The 20793-nt window shown below is 43.1% G+C and overlaps 1 protein-coding gene across 4 annotated transcripts in view; it reads left to right on the top strand.

Moving 5' to 3' along the window:
• tars2 (threonyl-tRNA synthetase 2, mitochondrial) overlaps positions 1-20776 on the top strand; it is a 23063-nt gene extending 2287 nt beyond the window's left edge. The window contains exons 1-18 of one of the 4 annotated variants that reach the window (XM_071394970.1): positions 2365-2548; positions 3098-3288; positions 3874-3988; positions 4116-4237; positions 4684-4792; positions 5247-5311; positions 5446-5524; positions 9081-9227; positions 9483-9581; positions 12393-12559; positions 12648-12810; positions 13322-13459; positions 13901-13978; positions 14081-14181; positions 19204-19305; positions 19409-19481; positions 20317-20431; positions 20558-20776. In XM_071394970.1, the coding sequence (XP_071251071.1) occupies positions 2465-2548; positions 3098-3288; positions 3874-3988; positions 4116-4237; positions 4684-4792; positions 5247-5311; positions 5446-5524; positions 9081-9227; positions 9483-9581; positions 12393-12559; positions 12648-12810; positions 13322-13459; positions 13901-13978; positions 14081-14181; positions 19204-19305; positions 19409-19481; positions 20317-20431; positions 20558-20700 (2091 nt within the window). In that variant the 5' untranslated portion in view covers positions 2365-2464 and the 3' untranslated portion in view covers positions 20701-20776. Of the gene's footprint in view, positions 1-2362; positions 2549-3097; positions 3289-3873; positions 3989-4115; positions 4238-4683; positions 4793-5246; positions 5312-5445; positions 5525-9080; positions 9228-9482; positions 9582-12392; positions 12560-12647; positions 12811-13321; positions 13460-13900; positions 13979-14080; positions 14182-19203; positions 19306-19408; positions 19482-20316; positions 20432-20557 lie in introns of those variants that run through there. The other 3 variants (XM_071394972.1, XM_071394973.1, XM_071394974.1) reach the window with 3 other exon arrangements.
• The last annotated feature ends 17 nt before the right edge of the window (positions 20777-20793 follow it).

Raw genomic sequence — 20793 nt, forward strand, 5'->3', positions numbered from 1 at the left:
TGCAATTATGAATATTCAATTCATAATCAACCCCTTGGCCTTACCTTTTAGGCACTTGTCAATCTGGGAGGATTACATACGTGTAAGCCAATCAGAGGCATGGTGCAGCTATTACCGTATTGCACCTATCTAATCCTTTCATATACGTGAAGTGTGTAGTAGAGACTAGGGGTTGATTTGGTGACCGGAACAGGCCACAGAGCACTGACATGAAGACAGTACTGGACCATATCGGCTAAGACCAGTGGTGGCTGGTGGCACTTTAGATGGGGAGGACGGGCTCATAGTAATGGCTGGAACGGAATAAATTGAGTGGTATCAAACACCTGGTTTTCCATGTGTTTTATACCATTACATCCATTGAGTTGTCCTCCCCTCACCAGCCTCCTCTGGTTGACCGAGGTAATCACTGCCATGCTATTACACCCATTGTGAGTTTAGTTATATTATTGAGTCTGAAGATCCTAACCCAGAAGTGGGTTACCATTTATTGTTTTCTATGCACACACACACACACGTGATTCAATCCAACAGCATCTACCATACCCATCTGCATTCAACCTTTTCGATTGACACTGATTTTCTTGGTTGTGTAGCTCACATCCTTGCACAGAGCTCTAGTCCACATGTCTTTGCTGTCACATCCATAGTTCCTCCCAAACCAGTCCACTGCATGTATGACGCACCTTGACCCTGATTTCACTGTCTGGCATTGAAAGCATTGAAGTCTGTAACCCACCCACCCAATATTCAGTGCAGTCACTGCACAGTACTTTAAATGTATTACCCCTATCCCATTTAATGAAAGGCAGTTGAGATCATATTGTAATATTACCACATAGGTGAAAGCGTGCTAAAAGTATTTATTTCACCAGTTTCCTTCATTCAGATCAGTGTAGATGAAGGAAAGGATGCGATGAGAGCCATTGAGATGCTCTTCATACAAACATAAATAGGTTTCACCTTATGAGAGTACACACGTCTCTTATCTGTGTGGTGGTGGGGTTCCAAGTATGAGATATTTACGGTGAACAAGTATTTAATTGTGCTTCATAATGGTCCATATTTCAGGTAGTAGCCAATGAGAAGGACATTGCCCCTAGACACTGATCTAATATCATTTTGGAGTTTTACCCCTAATGAGATTTTGGAATCAGTATTTGGGGTAACCTGTGAATTTTAGAGCAACCTGATTTCTAGGGCTTTAACTCAATTTGTTTTTCTGTGATTGCTTGTGTCCTATCTCCTCACCCCTCAAATATTTGAGAAGGTCCAAGGTCCCTCTAGGGCATTCTACCCAGGGACTTACCCATTTCAGTGTATTTTCAGTGACACTTTACAGGTGGTCCTAAATCCCCAGTTAAATTACTCTAGCGCCCCCAAGCGTTCTTTCAATGTTTTTTCTTATAAAAGCCAGTCTGCGTCACTTGCAAATCCCCTTTTCTCTCAAATCATATTGACGTTTGTTAGTACATCAACACTATGTAACTCTTTGAAGTATATTTTACTTAAGTTATTTACATTTATGTAGATAAACGAAAGCATATTTACGTGTATATCGGTAAAATAAAATGACCAAGTTATGTCTTAACTATTATACACAAAGACGTCTACAACCACTATGAGCTTTGAACCAATATACCTTATGTGGAAAGAAATAACGAAACCCTATATCACCATGCGCTCGTTACTGGTGTTTTGAATGTACGAATTGAGATGCCAGTGGCAAGGCTTCTCAAACTAATCCTAGTTATATGCTACTTTATATTAAAACAATGTAAACGAAATAGGCTATTCATACTATTCCTTCCAGAAGTCAGTTGAAAGTAGCCTAATTTCTGCCCCACATCAGAGGCGAGTACTTTTGAGCTATGTGTGTGTAATAGCCTAATAACGGTGCTCTGAGCTACAATATTCTCTGCTGTTCCTCTCTCTTCATGCGGCCAATCAATGAATGGATGTGTGTTACTTGCTGGCTCTCACAGGGACCAACCCGGTTGCCTCACCGTTGATCAATTCTCTTCATGCGCTGCACAGATGCAGTGATCTACTCATGTTGGGATGGGTTTCTTGAACACTCCACTCTTGATCTTGGGCGTAATTTGACAAAATGTAGGAATTGAGCATACCTATGTTAAATAGATTCAGGTCCTTTTCATGGATAATCGGTTTTAGATTCATGCTGTGAAGTTATTCTCGTGTACCTGAAAGTGATCTATCCGAATGTTAAGTACAGATTAGTGGGCGCCACTGAGGTGTATAAATGAACGTTGAGCGCGCTTTCATTGTTGAAGCTCACCGACGTGCGCGCACTTGCCAACGTCAAGTTTCCGCCCTCTTCCCTTACTGGCCAATCACTTTTCTTCCCCATCTACTTCATTCTTCCGGTATTATGGCCGCTTGCAGTGTAAGGGACAACGAGTGTGAAATGTTATGATTATGAAAAGTTTTCGGTGGATTAAGGATGCTCGTGACCGTGATGTTACGGTTTCCCGTCTGTCGGTCGTCAGTTCGGGCAGTGCTTCACTGTCATAGGCCCTTTAGCAAGGTGTGCAACCTTTATTAAACCGTTTTCTGTTATGAAATGTAGCTGTACTGGCCTGCTGAGTACAGTATCATTGGGTTGTGTAGCCAGCCTTCTCCAAATCGGTGGTGTAGCATTGTCCTATGACCGCTCAGGTACATAGGCGTGGGCGTGTCCTCTGACAAACCATTGGATGGATCTATGAATAGCCCTGAATGTGTTCTGACGGCCAAACAAGACTGCGCTGTAAACTGTGATGTCACTTGTGTCTTTGTGTGTGACCACATGGTTATATATTTTTTTAGGGGTGTTTGGTGGGAGGGGACAGTTCTCAATTAAGCATTTTATTGGGTTCTCTCTCTCTCTGAAATATGCAACTACTAATGTATGTATGATCATAATACCATACGTTTGGTTATGAATGCCATATTGTGCTAAGATTTGATTTAAAACGATTACATGGTAATAGTATGATACCCTTGTCTGTATTGTTGTTGTTCATAATGACCCCTGTGCTCTCTTCTTTCCTATTCCCTTGTTTCCTCATTTCTTCCCCTCTGCCTTTATATACAGGCATCCCCTGCTCTGTCTGAGCGTGTGCGGGTCTTTGAGTCTCTCGGAGAGAGGCAGGGACAGCAGAGGACAAGCGGCGCCACGAAACAGGCCTTCAGCGTCCGATTGGCTGATGGCAGGACGATGAATGGCACCACAGGCGTGACCACGCCCTCAATCATCGCTCAAAACGCACGGTTAGCCTCTCAGACGTGTGTGTTATGTGTTATTCAGAATCCTAAAAGTCAGGGAAGGGTTATCCCCAGTGCTTGACTTGGAATTCAATAGGTGCTGGTACTTATTTTGAGTGCTAGTACTGTTTTATATTTAGGTAAAGGAACTCTGAAGTACTTTTGAGCTAATATTCTATAAGAGGTGCAGGAACTCAAGCAGCAGAAATGTTGAGGTGCCGGTACTCTGCTCCATTGAGCTTCTGTCCAATTCAAGCACCGTTTATCCCTCAGAACACGTGCCGTGTTTAGACAGGCAGCCCAATTCTCTTATTTTTTTCCACTAATTGGTCCTTTGATTCATCAGATCTTTTCACATCAGGTTGTTTTCAGAGCTGGTCTGATTGGTCAAAAGACCAATTAGTGGAAAAAAAATATCAGAATTGGGCTGCCTGTCTAAATGCAGCCTTAGTAACTTCCTGCAGAGTCCTACAGGCCTTTCTCAGTCCCTGGGACACCTATGTGTCCAATCTCTTTGCTTTCAGATTGGAACTTGGTGAAATTGGATAGGTGTAAGCAAACATATTGACATTGTCTCTAACCCTCCAACTCTCCATGTCTGTGCAGTGTGAAAGGTGCTCTGGTGTGCAGGGTGAATGGAGAGCTGTGGGAGCTGCTTCGCCCACTGGAGGCTGACTGTGAACTACAGCTGCTAGGCTTCGACACCACAGAGGGCAAACAGGTACTTACTAAGGACATTCTCATTCATCTAGAAGATCTTACATGTAGAGCAGTCAGAGGCAGAGGTTGACCTCTTCTCTCTCATCCCCTCTCGCTCATCTCTTTCATTTTCTCCCTTTCTCCCCCAGGTGGTGTGGAGGACAGGAGCGTGTGTTGTGGGGTGGGTGTTAGAGAGGGTGTTTGGGGTGGATGTGTGCAGAGAGGGCGTGTCAGAGTCCGGCCTCTACTGTGACCACCTCCTGGAGAACAGGTAAGACATCTCCCGCTCTTTGTAATATAATATCTGCCATTTTGCAGATGCTTTTATTCAAAGCAACCTAGTCATTACGTTTTACCCCACTAACCATCAGCCTCACCTTATGACACTCCTTTAAGACAGAAAAGCTGCTTTGAGGGAGGGAGGGAGGGAAGGAAGGAAGGAAGGATGCATTTGTTCTCTAACAGCCCCTGGGAGGAACTATCATGTAAATGGGATATTTCTGTGTTTTTTTAAAATAAATTTGCTAAAATGTCTAAACCTGTTTTTGCTTTGTCATTATGGGTATTGTGTATAGATTGAGGGGGAAAATACTATTGAATCAAATTTAGAATTACGCTGAAACGTAACAAAATGTGGAAAAAGTTGAGTGGTTTGAATACTTTACGAATGCACTATATACACAGAGAAACCGTACTTACCCCTGGTCTCTCTCCCAGTGCCCTGTCCCTAGCTGAGCTAGAGGAGAGATGTAAGGAGGCCGCTGGCCAGAAGCTTCCTCTCTCCAGACTGGAGCTGAACAGGCAGGAAGTTACAGAGCTCTTCCAGGTCAGAGGTCATTGGCCCTGTTTGTCTGTCATTGGCTGCATCTGAAATGGCATCCTATTTCTTATGTAGTTCCCTATGTAGGGAATAGGGTGCCATTTAGGACATAGCCATTGTGGTTGGAAACAGGCATTTGGATCAATACCAGTACTATTTTGTACCTTACCTGCACTAAATGTATTGGGCTTAGTGTTTGGTTAGTCGGTGTAATGACGCAGGGATAGTATGAAGTTGGTACAGAATGAGACATTAGATGGCATTACGGTTATGGCCCACAGTATTCTAGAATGTAGGTGTGTTGCCTTGCTCCTACCTGTAGCAGCTTGTGGAATGACTGTTTACATGTGTTGTCTTTAACCTCTGACTAATGGTCATCTAGGAATGTCTGTAATTCAAGGGGTGTGGCCGTGATACACGAGTGTGTATGTGTACTAACTGCGTGTGTTCTGTCATCTAGGACAATGCTCTGAGACTCCAGTTGATTGAAGAACAGATGAGTGGTCCTACTGTCACAGTCTACAGGTTTGTTGCTCAGCATCTCACAGCCTGATAAAACACACCACATGGTAATGCTACAGTCATGGTCTGTTTTTATGGAGAAATGACTGTACACTAGGATGACATGTCCATCTCTTCCTGTTCCGTGTGTGGATCAGGTGTGGAGACAGCATAGGAGTCTGCAATGGTCCTCTCCTCCCTCACACTGGTCTCCTCAAGGTCTTCAAGATGCTGCAGGTATGTGTGTTTGTGTGTGTGTCAACCTGCCTGCCTTCCTGTCTGCATATCAGTTCAGTGAGGAATATACAGTTCTTGTCTTCTCCTCATGACATCTAAACTACGCTGGATGTAAAAATTGAATGTACAGGATAAAAAACAACACTTAAATGGGTTTCCATTGCATTTTCATCTCTACTGATGGTTTTGTCACAAACCATTTTGAGTTATGAAGCGAATGTTCCCACTCTGGTCCTGGCACGTGTGCTGTAGCCAACAGCTGGCACATAGTGTGTGTATAGCCTACATGATGAGATTATTATGGACAAAAGAGCGAGATTCTTTTTATTTGTCAAAAGGCAGCCAAGCATCAGATCCTTGATACAGTATTTGTATTTGGAAAGGAGCATCAAGCTCACCACCTTGTGTTTTCACCACCCTGAACTTCATAATGACTTATTTCATCTGTACTCTAGTAAACTGCATGCTTTCCTGACGTGTCGTAATGGGAGGACCACACAGACTTGTCATCGCGTGACTCCAAGTTTACTTCGTTGTGATGGTTATTATATAAATATTTGCACATAAAAGCATTTCCACTGCCATTTTAATTTTAGACACTAAAAGATCCCACCTTGTCAAGCGTATTTTGTCTACATTTGGAAAGTTTACCGACAAATTTGCTGTTTCCATCCGGCCTGTCATGATTTTTTTTTTATCCAACATGTACTTTACTCGCATAAAAAGGTTGGATGGAAACCAGGTTACTGTTTAACTCATAACATGGGCTGTGACATTACCATGCAATATAGCCATTAACTCTGACCTCTTCCTGATACTAATGTGTACTGGGACTGTACAGGTCACACTGGAAATTCCTTACTGGTAAATGACAATCACTTGGCAGTCACTAGCCAGTTAAATGACGCACTGGAGACTAACAAGTCAGAACAACATGTCACACGGAAGACAAGCGAAACAAAACGCTGCTTGTTTTTTTCCTAGAAGCATTAGAACTGTAGCTTGGTAGCCCGTGATGCCAACAATGACCTATTTGCTGGTGCTGAGCAATTACTGCTTGAGGTCTATTCGGTTTCGGTTTGATGATCTGGTTTGTTCTCTAGAGAAACTGTGCATCGAGTTCACAGAAAAAATAATGAACTAAATCGAATTCAAATAATTGAACTGACGTTGGTCAATTAGTTGTTTTAAAAACCAACATTTCGGTTAATCGCTCAGCACTACTGTTTGCTTTCAAAGTGGAATTTCCATACTGGTATTGTACTGGTCAGAATGGAATTTCCACTTTCCACGCTGGGAGAGCAATAGCCACAGGATGTTGTGATTGTCAGTGACCAGTTTCCTGCCCCCGCCAAGTCAAATCCTGTCAATCTTTATTGTCCCAAGGGGAAACGCAGCCCCTGCCCATTATCTGTAGAGCAGTGGTTCCAAAATGGTGGCTATGGAACAAAGATGGCTGGGATATATATATATATAATACTCACTACCTACCGGTCAAAAGTTTTAGAACACCTACTCATTCAAGTGTTTTTCTTTATTTTTACTATTTTCTACATTGTAGAATAATAGTGAAGACATCAAAACAATGAAATAACACATATGGAATCCATGTAGTAACCAAAAAAGTGTTAAATCAAAATATATTTTATATTTGAGATTCTTCAAAGTAGCCACCCTTTTGCCTTGATGACAGCTTTGCACACTCTTGTCATTATCTCAACCAACTTCAGGAGGTAGTCACCTGGAATGCATTTTAATTAACAGGTATACTGCCTTAGTGCAGTTGCAAAAACCATCAAGCTCTATGATGAAACTGGCTCTCATGAGTACCGCCACAGGAATGGAAGACCCAGAGTTATCTCTGCTACAGAGGATAAGTATATTAGAGTTAACTGCACATCAGATTGCAGCTCAAATTAATGCTTCACGGAGTTCAAGTAACAGACACATTTCAACATCAACTGTTCAGAGGAGACTGCGTGAATCAGGCCTTCATGGTCACATTGCTGCAAAGAAACCACAACTAAAGGACACCAATAAGAAGAAGAGACTTGCTTGGGCCAAGAAACACGAGCAATGGACATGAGACTGGTGGAAATCTGTAATTTGGTCTAATGAGTTCAAATTTTAGATTTTTGGTTCCAACCGCCTTTGTGAGACGCAGTGTAGGTGAACGGATGATCTCCGCATGTGTGGTCCCCACCTTGAAGCATGGGGGTGTGATGGTGTGGGGATGCTTTGCTGGTGACAGTCTGTGATTTATTTAGAATACAAGGCACACTTAACCAGCATGGCTACCACCGCATTCTGCAGCGATACATCCCATCTGGTTTGGGCTTGGTGGGGCTATCATTTGTTTTTCAACAGGACAATGATCCAAAACACACATCCAGGCTGTGTAAGGGCTATTTGACCAAGAAGGAGAGTGAGAGAGTGCTGCATCAGATGACCTGGCCTCCACAATCACCCGACCTCAACCCAATTGAGATGGTTTGGGATGAGTTGGACCGCAGAGTGAAGGAAAAGCAGCCAACAAGTGCTCAGCATATGTGGGAACTCCTTCAAGACTGTTGGAAAAGCATTCCAGGTGAAGCTGGTTGAGAGAATGCCAAGTATGTGCAAAGCTGTCATCAAGGCAAAGTACTTTAAAGAATCTAGAATATATTTTGATTTGTTTAACACTTTTTTTTGGTTACTACATGATTCCATGTGTTATTTCATAGTTGTGACGTCTTCACTATTATTCTACAATGTAGAAAATAGTACTAATAAAGAAAAACCCTTGAATGAGTAGGTGTGTCAACTCTTGACTGGTACTGTATATATTGGACACCTACTCATTCAAGGGTTTTTCTTTATTTTTACTATATATACTGAACAAAAATATAAACGCAACAATTTCAGAGATTTTACTGAGTTATAGTTCATATAAGGAAATCATTCAATTGAAATAAATTCATTAGGCCCTAATCTATGGTTTTCACATGACTGGGAATACAGATATGCATCTGTTGGTCACAGATACCTTAAACTACTATTTGTGAGACTGGTTGGACTTACTGCCAAATTCTCTAAAACGACGGCTTATGGTAGAGATATTAACATTGCAGGAATGTTCACCAGAGCTGTTGCCAGAAAATGTATTCAGCATGTCAATTGCACGCTCCCTATAAAACTTGAGACATCTGTGGCATTGTGTTGTGCGACACAACGGCACATTTTAGAGTGGCCTTTTATTGAAAACAGCACAAGGTGCACCGGTGTAATGATCATTCTGTTTAATCAGCTTCTTGATATGCCACACCTGTCAGGTGGATAGATTATCTTGGCAAAGGAGAAATGCTCACTAACAGGGATGTAAACAAATTTGTTCACAAAAATGGAGAGAAATAAGCTTTTTATGAGTATGGAACATTTATGGGATCTTTTATTTCAGCTCATGAAACATGGGACCAACACTTTACATGTTGCCCTTTATATTTTTGTTCAGTATATTTCTCTTTTCTGCTACTCTCTCTCTTTCTCTGTCTTCTCTGTCCCCCCTCTTTCTGTTCAGGTGTCTCCCGTAACGTTGACCAATCCTGTTTGCACGTCAGGCGTGATGCGTGTGATGGGTGTGGCCTTCCCAGGAGAGAGGGAGAGGGAGGAGTGGGAGAGGGAACAGGAGGAGACACGGAAGAGAGACCACAGACGCATCGGCAAGGTGAGGTTGACGGGGAGAGGGAAGAAAAAAGATCTAGGCCCAATACGCATAGAAATATAAACAACTGGAGACAGGTTATTATTGGCACGGCAGCGCTACTGTAGCTAGCCGAGTAGTGTAGAAACTATTGCTAACGAACTAACCTATTTTAGCAGGCTAGCTTAGCATTTTGGCTAACTGTGATGCAAGTGCGACGGTGTCTCAAATGGAGCGTATACTGATATGGGAGGAGGTGTGTGTGTGTTTTGCCTCCAGGACCAGGAGCTGTTCTTCTTTAATGACGTCAGTCCTGGAAGCTGCTTCTTCCTGCCTAAAGGAGCTCACATCTACAGCACACTCGCTGACTTTATCAAGGTAACACGCACACACAGACGCATCACAATTTTTATGCTTGAAATATTGTTTATTTTTATTGATATAAAATAGACTAACTTACCAATCCTATCTTACTAGCTACTGCTTCTACAAAATAGATCAGATATTCACAGGAAACCTATCTCTGCAGCCAACTCCAACACCCCCGGAATGGCTTGTAGTTTCTCCATCAGAAAAATGCAACTGGTCTCCTGGTCCCAGTTTTCACAAGTTGTCTATCTGTATTTCGTCTATCGGATAGTGTTAAATGCATAGAAATAGAATGGTCAAACCATTAACTTGAATTAGGAGTCCAGTTCTATTCATTCTATTTCTATGCATTTAACACTATCTGACAGGCCAAATCCAGAACTGGGCCCTGAGCTCACACGCTGCTCGTAAAACCCCCTCCTAACTCTCCTGTAAAACTCCACTTTGCGCTTCAGCTCCATGTGCTTGTGAAACAGATGTCATTTCTCCTGCTCAGGCAGGTGCTGGTTGTGATGCCAGCAGCTGGCCATGTTTAGGGACTTCCAGTGCCACTCACACTGCAAGATCTCTGAGAAACTCGGGTCAGGACCAGACCTAAATTCACACACAAAACCAGTTCTATATGTACTCAAATGCATGCTAAACAAGGAATGTTGAGAAGTACACCAAACTCAACAATGAACCAAATCTTCGTGAGAATACACCATGATTCGCACCATTGATGATGGGATTTGAAGGTCTTGCAGGAAGATACTGATGTCTCAGTGCCATCCATGTTACAGACGGGTGAAATCGCTGGATGTAGAAGCGCGTTGTTGAAAACTTGATAATCTAAGATGGCAGAAACCAGAGTAAACAGTCTAGAGTGTTGGGCCAATGTGGTCTCTGTCTGCACGTTCCGAGAGCACCACTTTCTCCTCTATAGCCGTTGCTAAGTGATAATTGACACTTCCACATTATGCTGTTTAATTCTGATAGTTTTCAAAACCAATGAAGATGCAATTTGTTGACACAAACACAATACCGACTTGGATACACATTATCCCAAATACTAATCGCTGCACTGTTCTGTTTGTTTACAGCGGGTCATTTCATAGGGAACTGTCAGACAGTCTCGTATTGTTACATCACCATCATGTCAAGAATAAGGTGCTAACATGTCAGCTGTTTTAAAATCTGGCAGAAATATCTTCATATATGGCTCTGGCAGAAACAAGTCCCTCGTCTTGGTGTTGATGCCACCAAAACAGTTCCATATCAACATTGGTGCCTATCAAACATTCTAAAGTTGCTCTTTTCAATTGTGAGATCATCATATTCAAATGTAAGTATTCTTATGAATAGAACAAGTTTCAAATCAACACTGTTACTCTTATCAGCCAAACATTCCAAATTCAAACATTCTACCAACTTTGCTTTGGTTGACTTAGGGTGTGTTAGTTAATTCACTCTGGCTATCTACTCTCGTCTGAGTGTGCCAGAGCGCAGAATAACTGATGAATTAACGAACGTGCAACACCCGTTGAATATGACCGGTGTAAGTAAACGTTGTCAAATAAACTTTATTTAATTGTTGCAAGCAGCACAGTTAGTCACCAACACTCTGGATAACATGCAAACTGCCTAACCAGCTCTGCTAGGGGGAGTAAAATGGTCAGAGTGAGGTGTTCTCTCATTTGTGTCTGGAAGTAGCTAGCAAGTTAGCCAACTTTAGCCAGTTAGCTTGGATGATTAACTGCCGTTGTGAGGTCAGAACGCTCGATCAACCCTACTCCTCGGTCAGGGTGTCCAGTGTGTGCTCTGAAAGCTCCTAGAGTGGAACGCTCTGAATTTACGAATGGAGAATCTGACAACACTCTGAATTTACGAATGGAGAATCTGACAACACTCTGAATTTACGAATGGAGAATCTGACAACACTCTGAATTTACGAATGGAGAATCTGACAACACTCTGAATTTACGAATGGAGAATCTGACAACGCTCTGAATTTACGAATGGAGAATCTGACAACGCTCTGAATTTACGAATGGAGAATCTGACAACGCTCTGAATTTACGAATGGAGAATCTGACAACGCTCTGAATTTACGAATGGAGAATCTGACAACGCTCTGAATTTACGAATGGAGAATCTGACAACGCTCTGAATTTACGAATGGAGAATCTGACAACGCTCTGAATTTACGAATGGAGAATCTGACAACGCTCTGAATTTACGAATGGAGAATCTGACAACGCTCTGAATTTACGAATGGAGAATCTGACAACGCTCTGAATTTACGAATGGAGAATCTGACAACGCTCTGAATTTACGAATGGAGAATCTGACAACGCTCTGAATTTACGAATGGAGAATCTGACAACGCTCTGAATTTACGAATGGAGAATCTGACAACGCTCTGAATTTACGAATGGAGAATCTGACATCGCTCTGAATTTACGAACGCCCAGAGCGCTCTCTGAGCACACTGGAACTCCAGAGTGAATTTATTAACACCCCCTTTGTAATTTTTATGATTTTAGAATAGAATGGCCAAGACAATCAGCCAAGTACGCTTCCGTGTGCGCACACACACACACACACACACACACAGCCGCTCATTCAGACATCTTTACCCTGACGGTGACCTCGGGACACTCCTGTTGTAGTCAGGAAATCACCCCAATTACTACACTGTGACTGTCTGTTTTCCAAATAACCCTGGATGACACACGCACAGAGAAGAATTCTGTCTGTAATAATTAAGTTGTTACATTCCTCTGTTCCTCCCTTTTCTCTCCACCCCTCCCTTCCTTCTCTCCACCCCCTCTCCCCCAGACTGAGTACAGGAGGTGTGGCTTCCATGAGGTTGTGACCCCTACTCTATACAGCACTGCACTGTGGGAGCGTTCGGGTCACTGGGAACACTACAGTGAAAACATGTTTACTGTGACCGGTGACACACACACCTATGCACTCAAACCCATGAACTGCCCTGCACACTGGTGAGAACACACACACCCCTACATTCTCTCTCATACTCTGCCCCACACACTGTTCAGGACATCTCAATAACAGCTCTCTCTGTTCCAGTCTGATGTTTGAGCAGCGTGTAAGGTCATGGAGGGAGCTCCCGTTGCGTTGGGCCGATTTCGGGGCACTGCATCGGAACGAGCTGTCCGGCGCTCTGGGTGGTCTCACCCGGGTCCGCAGGTTCTGCCAGGACGACGCACACATCTTCTGCACTCCTGAGCAGGTGTGTACACACACACACACACACACACACACACACACACACACACACACGATTCCTGTCATTTGAACCTTTTGGGATTTTTGTATCACATTTTCCACCCTGGAATTCCTAGGACAGCAGAAAGTGGGATTGTATCCCTGACTCCCCCAATGATTCCCTTTCCCATTAAACCACACACACTTATGCTTATACACACACTGATTCACATGATATTGTGAGGTTTGTTTTCCACTTTGGCTAATCCAATCACTGGAGCAGTCAATACATCAACTGTTCCTCCTCACTCATCTCTGAGTTAACCCTTAACCTCTGGACTCATCTCTAAGTTAACCCGTAACCCCGAAAGCCCTGGACTCTCCAGTTTCACATCTGTTTATTTATACTGTCTTTTACCATATTGGATTTACATTCTCTATTCTGTCTCCATCACTCTGTCCTCCTTTTCTGGCTGTACTCCTGCCCCCCAATCCCTTCCTGTACCCCCACCCCCCCCACACACTCTCTCTGTCAGTTGGAGGAGGAGATCATAGCGTGTTTGGACTTTGTGAGGAGTGTGTATCGAGTATTTGGATTCTCCTTCCACTGTCTCCTCTCCACCCGACCTACACCCTGCCTGGGAGAGCCTGCACTGTGGGACCACGCTGAGCAGGTACACACACCACACCACACACCACACACACAACATACAGACACAACTTACAGACAGATGTACACGCACAGAGCCAGCTGTGTAAATTTGTGTTTACTGTCCCACAAGTGATGTCTATAAATCCCAGCACACAGCCTCTATTGTAATCATAATTACATCACGTAATGAGGGACACTTATCCAATCAGTGTTGATATATGGCCATGTGGATGTGACGAACTCAAAGCCCTGTCTGTTCTTTGGCTGCTGTCTATGCTCCCTGCCTCTTCCTCTGTGGCGTAAAGCTCAGGAAGTTAACACAGAGAGGAGAAGCTCAATGAAGAAATTAGATCCTTTCTTTCTGTTTTTCTCTTTCCCACTTTCTTCCCCTCTTCCCTCTTTCACTCCCCTCCCTCTTGTCCCCCCCCCCCGCTCTCCTCTCTCTCTACCTCTCTCTGAGCAGCAGTTGGAGAGGAGTCTGCAGCAGTTTGGGGAGCGCTGGCAGCTCAACCCAGGAGATGGAGCGTTCTACGGGCCAAAGGTCAGTTACACAAGACCCTTCTGTCTGAACGTTGTGTAACGCTGCAACCCGCCCTGAACAGAGCCATGTTATCAACACACACACATCTTCCTGTTGTCCTAGATTGACATCCAGATCAAGGACGCCATTGGTCGACAGCACCAGTGTGCCACCATCCAATTGGACTTCCAGCTACCAATCAGATTTGACCTGCAGTATGTGGGGTGAGTCACTCATCTATGTCAGTTCAACCTGTGTCTTCTGGGATGTTCCCTGATGCAGCTTCTGCTCTTATCTAACTGATGGTACATTTAATTGGGTTGCACATGGCTGGCAACGTTATTAGACTGAGGGAATTTAAAGCTAGAATCCTAAGTTGTTGCATCCATTTTTGGACTTATAAATGAATTTTATATATATATTACAATCTCAGCAAAAAAGAAACATCCCTTTTTCAGGACCCTGTCTTTCAAAGATAATTAGTAAAAATCAGAATAACTTCCCAGATCTTCATTGTAAAGGGTTTAAACACTGTTTCCCATGCTTGTTCAATGAACCATAAACAGTTAATGAACATGCACCTGTGGAACGGTCGTTAAGACACTAACAGCTTACAGACGGTAGGCAATTAAGGTCACAGTTATGAAAACTTAGCACACTAAAGAGGCCTTTCTACTGACTCTGAAAAACACCAAAAGAAAGATGCCCAGGGTCCCTGCTCATCTGCGTGAATGTGCCGTAGGCATGCTGCAAGGAGGCATGAGGACTGCAGATGTGGCGAGGGCAATAAATTGCAATGTCCGTACTGTGAGACGCCTAAGACTGCCCTACAGGGAGACAGGATAACAATAAATTCTTGTTATGTTCATACAAATATTTACACATGTTAAGTTTACTGGAAATAACCGCAGTTGACAGTGAGAGGATGTTTCTTTTTTTGCTGAGTGTTTATACATACATACATACAGTGGGGAGAACAAGTATTTGATACACTGACGATTTTGCAGGTTTTCCTACTTACAAAGCATGTAGAGGTCTGTCATTTTTATCATAGGTACACTTCAACTGTGAGAGAAGGAATCTAAAACAAAAATCCAGAAAATCACATTGTATGATTTTTAAGTAATTAATTTGCATTTTATTGCATGACATAAGTATTTGATACATCAGAAAAGCAGAACTGAATATTTGGTACAGAAACCTTAGTTTGCAATTACAGAGATCATACGTTTCCTGTAGTTCTTGACCAGGTTTGCACACACTGCAGCAGGGATTTTGGCCCACTCCTCCATACAGACCTTCTCCAGATCCTTCAGGTTTCGGGGCTGTCGCTGGGCAATACGGACTTTCGGCTCCCTCCAAAGATTTTCTATTGGGTTCAGGTCTGGAGACTGGCTAGGCCACTCCAGGACCTTGAGATGCTTCTTACGGAGCCACTCCTTAGTTGCCCTGGCTGTGTGTTTCGGGTCGTTGTCATGCTGGGAGACCCAGCCACGACCCATCTTCAATGCTCTTACTGAGGGAAGGAGGTTGTTGGTCAAGATCTCGCGATACATGGCCCCATCCATCCTCCCCTCAATACGGTGCAGTCGTCCTGTCCCCTTTGCAGAAAAGCATCCCCAAAGAATGATGTTTCCACCTCCATGCTTCACGGTTGGGATGGTGTTCTTGGGGTTGTACTCATCCTTCTATTCCTCCAAACACGGCGAGTGGAGTTTAGAGCAAAAAGCTCTATTTTTGTCTCATCAGACCACATGACCTTCTCCCATTCCTCCTCTGGATCATCCAGATGGTCATTGGCAAACTTCAGACGGGCCTGGACATGTGCTGGCTTGAGCAGGGGGACCTTGCGTGCGCTGCAGGATTTTAATCCATGACGGCGTAGTGTGTTACTAATGGTTTTCTTTGAGACTGTGGTCCCAGCTCTCTTCAGGTCATTGACCAGGTCCTGCCGTGTAGTTCTGGGCTGATCCCTCACATTCCTCATGATCATTGATGCCCCACGAGGTGAGATCTTGCATGGAGCCCCAGACCGAGGGTGATTGACCGTCATCTTGAACTTCTTCCATTTTCTAATAATTGTGCCAACAGTTGTTGCCTTCTCACCAAGCTGCTTGCCTATTGTCCTGTAGCCCATCCCAGCCTTGTACAGGTCTACAATTTATCCCTGATGTCCTTACACAGCTCTCTGGTCTTGGCCATTGTGGAGAGGTTGGAGTCTGTTTGATTGAGTGTGTGGACAGGTGTCTTTTATACAGGTAACGAGTTCAAACAGGTGCAGTTAATACAGGTAATGAGTGGAGAACAGGAGGGCTTCTTAAAGAAAAACTAACAGGTCTGTGAGAGCCGGAATTATTACTGGTTGGTAGGTGATCAAATACTTATGTCATGCAATAAAATGCAAATTAATTACTTAAAAATCATACAATGTGATTTTCTGGATTTTTGTTTTAGATTCCGTCTCTCACAGTTGAAGTGTACCTATGATAAAAATGACAGACCTCTACATGCTTTGTAAGTAGGAAAACCTGCAAAATCGGCAGTGTATCAAATACTTGTTCTCCCCACTGTACATACAGTTGCAGTTGGAAGTTTACAGTCAGTAAAACTTGTTTTTCAACCATTCCACAAATTTCTTGTTAACAAACTAGAGTTTTGACAAGTTGGTTAGGACATCTACTTTGTGCATAACACAAGTAATTTTTCCAATAATGTTTACAGACAGATTATTTCACTTATAATTCACTGTATCCAGTGGGTCAGAAGTTTACATACACTAAGTTGACTGTGCCTTTAAACAGCTTGGAACATTCCAGATAATTATGTCATGGCTTTAGAAGCTTCTAATTGAAATCATTTGAGTCAATTGGAGGTGCACCTGTGGATATATTTCAAGGCCTACCTTCAAACTCAGTGCCTCTTTACTTGACATCATGGGAAAATCAAATGAAATCAGCTAAGAACTCAGAATTATTTTAATTATTTTACCTCCACAAGTCAGATTTATCCTTGGGAGCCATTTCCAAACGCCTGAAGGTACCACGTTCATCTGTACAAACAATAGTACGCAAGTATAAACACCATGGGACCACACAGCCGTCATACCGCTCAGGAAGGAGATGAACGTACTTTGGTACGAAAAGTGCAAATCAATCCCAGAACAACAGCAAAGGACCTTGTGAAGATGCTGGAGGAAACAGGTACAAAAGTCTATATCCACAGTAAAACGAGTCCTATATCGACATAACCTGAAAGGCCGCTCAGCAAGGAAGCGCCATAAAAAAGCCAGACTACGGTTTGCAACTGCACATGGGGACAAATATCGTACTTTTGGGAGAAATGTCCTCTGGTCTAATGAGGCAAAAATAGAACTGTTTGGCCATAATGACCATTGTTATGTTTGGAGGAAATAAGGGGGAGGTTTGCAAGCCGAAGAACACCATCCCAACTGTGAAGCACGGGGGTGGCAGCATCATGTTGTGGGGGTACTTTACTGCAGGAGGGACTGGTGCACTTCACAAAATAGATGGCATCATGAGGACGGAAAATGATGTGGATATATTGAAGCAACGTCTCAAGACATCAGTCTCAAGACATATAGCTTGGTCGCAAATGGTTCTTCAAAATGGACATTGACCCCAAGCATACTTCCAAAGTTGTGGGAAAATGGACAACAAAGTCAAGGTATTGGAGTGGCCATCACAAAGCCCTGACCTAAATTCTATAAAAAGTTTGTGGGCAGAACTGAAAAAGCGTGTGCGAGCAAGGAGGCCTACAAACCTCACTCAGTTACACCAGCTCTGTCAGGAGGAATGGGCCAAAATTCACCCAACTTATTGTGGGAAGCTTGTGGAAGGCTACCCAAAATGTTTGACCCAAGTTAAAGGCAATGCTACCAACTACTAATTGAGTGTGTGAACTTTTGACCCACTGGGAATGTGATGAAAGAAATAAAAGCTGAAAGAAATAATTCTCTACTATTATTCTGACATTTCACATTCTCTTAAAAATAAAGTGGTGATCCTAACTGACCTAAGACAGGGAATTTTTACTAGGATTAAATATCAGGAGTTGTGTAAAATGTATTTGGCTAAGGTGTATGTAAACTTCCAACTTCAACTGTATATACATACACACACACACACACACTACCGTTCAAAAGTTTGGGGTCACTTAGAAATGTTCTTGTTTTTGGAAGAAATTTTTTCCATAAAATAACATCAAATTGATCAGAAATAGGGTGTAGAGATTGCTAATGTTGTAAATGACTATTGTAGCTGGAAACGGCGGATTTAAAAAATAAATAATGGAATGTCTACATAGGTGTACAGAGGCCAATTATCAGCAACCATCACTCCTGTGTTCCAATGGCACGTTGTGTTAGATAATACAAGTTTATAATCTGAAAAGGCTAATTGATCATTAGAAAACCCTTTTGCAAGTATGTTAGAACAGCTGAAAACTATTGTTCTGATTTAAAGAAGCAATAAAACTGGCCTTCTTTAGAGTAGTTGAGTATCTGGAGCATCAGCATTTGTGGGTTCGATTACAGCCTCAAAATGGCCAGAAACAAAGAACTTTCTTCTGAAACTCGTCAGTCTATTCTTGGTCTGAAGAATGAAGGCTATTCCATGTGAGAAATTGCCAAGAAACGGAAGATCTTGTACAATGCTGTTTACTACTCCCTTCACAAAACAGCACAATCTGGCTATAACCAGAATAGAAAGAGGAGTGGGAGGCCCCGGTGCACAACTGAGCAAAAGGACAAGTACATTAGTGTCTAGTTTGAGAAACCAGACGCCTCACAAGTCCTCAACTGGCAGTTTAATTAAATAGTACCCGCAAAACACCAGTCTCAACGTCAGCAGTGAAGAGGAGACTCTGGGATGCTGGCTTTCTAGGCAGAGTTGCAAAGAAAAAGCCATATCTCAGACTGGGCAAAAGAACAGACACTGGACAATGTTTGTAAACAACACAAATAAACACTGTATAGCCTCATAAGAAGGTTAAATAAATGTTGATATCATGGATGGTCAGTCCTTGCATCCATAGCTCTGAATTTCACAGTGGTTACATTTCTCCAGGTTCATCCCTTAGCTTTTTACCAAAACAGAGGTGGGGTGTCCGCTTTGTTATTGTAGCTTTAAGACTGAAGTGATCTCCTCTACCCCTTTCTCACCACATCTTTCTCTCTTCCCTCACCCTCTCTCTCCCTCGCTCTCTTTCACCCTTTCTCTCGCTCTCAGGGGGGATGGAGAGACCCACAGACCAGTGATGGTTCACAGAGCTGTTCTGGGATCACTGGAACGCATGATTGCTATATTGGCTGAGAATTTTGGGGGGAAATGGTGAGAAGAGTATCTGTGATTTGATTCATCTAAAATGATACCGTTTTGGTTACCCACATTTCTCTTACTCACTCAGTTTCTCTTTCCTTTCGGTCTCTTTCAGGCCTCTGTGGTTGTCTCCAGCGCAGGTCATGATTATTCCTGTAGGGGGAGGTAGTGAGTCATATGCGCAACAGGTTAGGACTCATAAAATCAGATCTGGGGCCATATGTATCAAGCGTCTCAGATTTGGAGTGCTGATTTAGGGTCAGTTTTGGATCTCAATTCTTAAGATTAAATGGAAAGCAGGAAACTGGTCCTAGATCAGCACTCCTGCTCTGAGACACATTATACACATGGCCCTTGTACTGCAGGCTGAAATCAACCCCCCCCATACACCCACACACGTGACCAAACACAACATGACTCAACACACATCAAAAGCTGTACCCCTCAGTGACTCCAGAGGTCGAAGGCTAATCCAGCACTGTACCCATACACGGTTCATCATGACTCTGAAAAGGACTTGATTTGAGGTTAATTTTGTGATCAGGTTTTCGTTTATTTAACACATGGGAACCAACAATGAAACAAAGCTACGTACGTACATGCAACTACTCACATATCAATATATTCTACAAGTTCCATCTGCCACATGATGAATGAGCCAGCAGCAGGTAAGACCAGACACAGGAGATAACATGGAATATAGACATGTAATGTTTCTGAGGCCTTTATCAGGACATGGCTCCTATTTCTCTCTTGACTTGTCTTGTAAAAAGTCTGCCAGTCACAACATTGCCAATACATCCTCCTGCATGTAATGCATATGTAGCCCCAGGGGAGGAGAATCTATCAACACTGCTGATCTGGGGTCTGTCATGATGATACATAGCCAGGTAATACAGCCACCAGTGTCTCGGCCCTCAGGGTGGAATTTTAAAGGTGCCGTCCTTACTGTTATTCTACCGTAGCCTGGTTCCTGTCTCCTCTACCACCACTGTGAGTGATGTGTGTTTTGCTCTTGTTAAGGTGGTCCGACAGTTCCACGAGGCCGGCTTCATGGTTGACGCGGATGATGACCAGGGTGCCACCTTAAATAAGAAGATCCGCTCTGCACAGCTGGCCCAGTACAACTACATATTTGGTAAGAGTGCGTGGGTGAACACGGATTAGATTACTGTAGATTCAAAATAAACTGACACAGCTTGTAAACATATTGATTCAATAATTGTGTGTGTGTGTGTGTGTGTGTGTGTGTGTGTGTCCCCAGTGGTAGGTGAGAAGGAGTGTGTGAGTGGCACGGTGAGTGTAAGGACCAGAGGGGGGAAGCAGCTAGGGAGGAGACCGACAGAGGAGGTCCTGGCATCACTCACACACCTACGAGACACACGGAGCAACCAGGATGACTTCTAACACACACACACCTGTTGTGGATGAAGAATTGCTCACTGTACTTTTGTAATAAAATATAATAACTTAAATTATAAAACTCTTCTGGACATCTTT

This window comes from Salvelinus alpinus, chromosome 4 (genome assembly GCF_045679555.1).
Source record: "Salvelinus alpinus chromosome 4, SLU_Salpinus.1, whole genome shotgun sequence".
NCBI classification, from domain to species: domain Eukaryota; kingdom Metazoa; phylum Chordata; class Actinopteri; order Salmoniformes; family Salmonidae; genus Salvelinus; species Salvelinus alpinus.